General features: G+C 53.9%; 1 protein-coding gene across 1 annotated transcript in view; it reads left to right on the top strand.

The window, feature by feature from the left end:
- Positions 1-106: 106 nt before the first annotated feature.
- The window catches only part of PTSG_07660 (uncharacterized protein), a gene marked incomplete at its 5' end in the record, with an annotated part of 4,538 nt that continues 2,144 nt past the window's right edge, over positions 107-2,500 (top strand). Inside the window, 9 exons of the mRNA XM_004991402.1 lie at positions 107-112; positions 167-252; positions 594-697; positions 955-1,017; positions 1,287-1,334; positions 1,473-1,525; positions 1,688-1,807; positions 2,151-2,279; positions 2,429-2,495. Coding sequence (XP_004991459.1) covers positions 107-112; positions 167-252; positions 594-697; positions 955-1,017; positions 1,287-1,334; positions 1,473-1,525; positions 1,688-1,807; positions 2,151-2,279; positions 2,429-2,495 — 676 coding nt within the window. The remainder of the gene's footprint in view (positions 113-166; positions 253-593; positions 698-954; positions 1,018-1,286; positions 1,335-1,472; positions 1,526-1,687; positions 1,808-2,150; positions 2,280-2,428; positions 2,496-2,500) is intronic.

Here is a 2,500-nt window from a genome sequence, read left to right on the forward strand (position 1 = left end):
CAGATGAGGGCAGGAGGAGGAGGAGCGAGGGAAGGGCGCTGAAACCACCACGATATGCATTTGCACCCCGCTCCCACAGCGTGCCCACGGACACCGCCTCACGTTCATGATTGTGTGTGCGTGTGTGCGTGTGTGCGTGTGTGTGTGTTTGTTTGTGTGTGTGCAGAAATCGAGGATCAAGCCGCAACAAAAGGCGTTTGAAATGGACTTTCCTCTCGATACAGAGAGCCCGAACGTTGACAGGATCAAAGCGTGCGTTTCGTCGGGCGCGTGTGCATTTGTGTGTGGGTGTGTGGAAGGGGGGGGGGAGGTGCGTATCCTGAGGCACAGATGTGTGCATCTGGTGTTTGCTTGCCTCCAATCCTTCTTGTGCTTCCCTGCATCGATGTAGCTCTCGCGTTCAAACGAGCACGCATACACTCACACACGCACACCCACATGAACATACTTACACACACTCACACACGCACACCCACATGAACATACTTACACACACACACTTACACACACACACACTTACACACACACACACACACACACATTGCTGCAGGGAGATTTTGGCGGAGAATGCACACACACACACTTGTGAGCAGGGGCGGACCTGGTTGCTCATGCGGAGGAGGTTTGAAAGTCCCGGCCAAGGCAGCGGTCGCGAAGGCGGTTACAAATCAGCACGCCATTGGTGTCGTCCACAACGGTGGGGCGACGCGTGTTTTGTGCATGTGTGTGTATGTGTATTTGTGTATTTGCGTTGTACATATGTTTGCGTAGATGTGAATCAGTATCGGGTTTGTGTGAACGTGTAAATATGTGCTTCTGTGTGTGTTTTTGACATGCGATGTTCAACTACGCGAATCTTGGTTTCGCACAGCAGCCCTCACCCATCACACCAAACCTCACTCGAGCGGTATTTGCGTGTGTTACTGCTCATGCCTCGCGTGTGACTGCCATCAGGAATGCTGTACATCAACCCTGTGCAGGCCGTATTCCAGATGCGCCCCAGCCTCAGCTACCTTGGTACCCGCACCGCATGCGCCACCTGCACATCCACAGTCCCAATGCAGCGAGAGAGAAGAACATACACACACGCACACACACGTGTACACGTACACACACGTGTACACGTACACGCGGACAAGACATGCACACGTGCACGTACACGCAGACAAGACACGTACACACACACATACATACACACACACACCTGTGCAGCAGCATGCCCACACGTTTTGCTCAACCCCTTGCTGTATATCTGCTGCTGTGCCGGCGGTGCTGTGTTGTGTCAGATGAGAAGGACAAACGCGAGGCGGCACAGAAAGCGGCCGACCAAGCAGGTGATGCATTCACCACACTGCACGCACCCATCACGTGGACACATATGCACACACAGGCGCGATGAAGTAGACGTGCTTCTCACTTGCTTGTTCACTGTGTGTGTGTGTGTGTGTGTGTGTGTGTGCGTGTGTGTGCAGAGGTGTCGTCGGCTCGGGCGAAGAAACCGGACGAACCGCCAACAAAACTCAGGGTGCGAGCAGGTAGATGTATGTCTGTATGTGTGTGTGCTTGACTAAGAGGCCCTGTTTGACGATCCAATGTCTTCACACACACACACACACACACACACACACACACACACACACACACACACACACACGACTACGGCTCCTTGCGCGGTTGACGTGTGCAGATGCAAGTGAAGCGGCGTGAGACCACGCGGGCAACGGCTGCACGCGAGCGGTCGTATGCACACCACCAGGCGCTCATGGAAGAGGAAGAATGGATCAAAATGCCGGTCGTCCAGAAGCACGTGAGAACACACGCCCTGTCCCTTTCTTGATCCCCCACCCCTTCTGTTGTTGTTTAAGTTGTTGTTGTGGTTGTTGTTGTTGTTGTTGTTGTTGTTGTTTAAGTTGTTGTTGTTGTTGTTGTTGTTGTTGTTGTTGTTGTTGTTGTTGTTGTTGTTGTTGTTGTTGTTGACTCCATGAGATGGGCTGTTTTGCGCATGGCTTGATGTTGACGGTCACAAACGCAGGCATGAGCACGCAACTGCAACTACACATACACACCGAGAACCATGGTTGTCACTCGCTCGTGGCTGCCACATTTGCTTCCCCTCATGCCTCTTGCTGCTTGTCATGTCTCCGTTGCAGACGCCCCGCGCGAAGCAAGTTGCGCAGAAGCTGGTCAACGCCGGCACCAGCGCAGCGAAACCGCTCAAGCCGCAGCCAGACGAGTACATCACGCGCCTCACCCCGACCCCAACACAGCCCGTTGTACAGGTACACGCGCACGGTCGTTGGAGTGGCAACGGTTCTAGCGGTGGCGGTGGTGTTACGTTGTGCGTGGTGGTGTTGCGAAACTGTACGTGGTTGCTTGCTCACATTGCTCCACACACACCACTGCGCGTTTGTCCATATTCCACTGCCAGCAACGGTTCATCACGGACATTCAGGCGCTGCCGCTGAGAGAGGCGCTCATTGAGCTGTTCAAGCAAGGTACA

Source organism: Salpingoeca rosetta (genome assembly GCF_000188695.1).
Source record: "Salpingoeca rosetta unplaced genomic scaffold supercont1.20, whole genome shotgun sequence".
Classification (NCBI taxonomy): domain Eukaryota; class Choanoflagellata; order Craspedida; family Salpingoecidae; genus Salpingoeca; species Salpingoeca rosetta.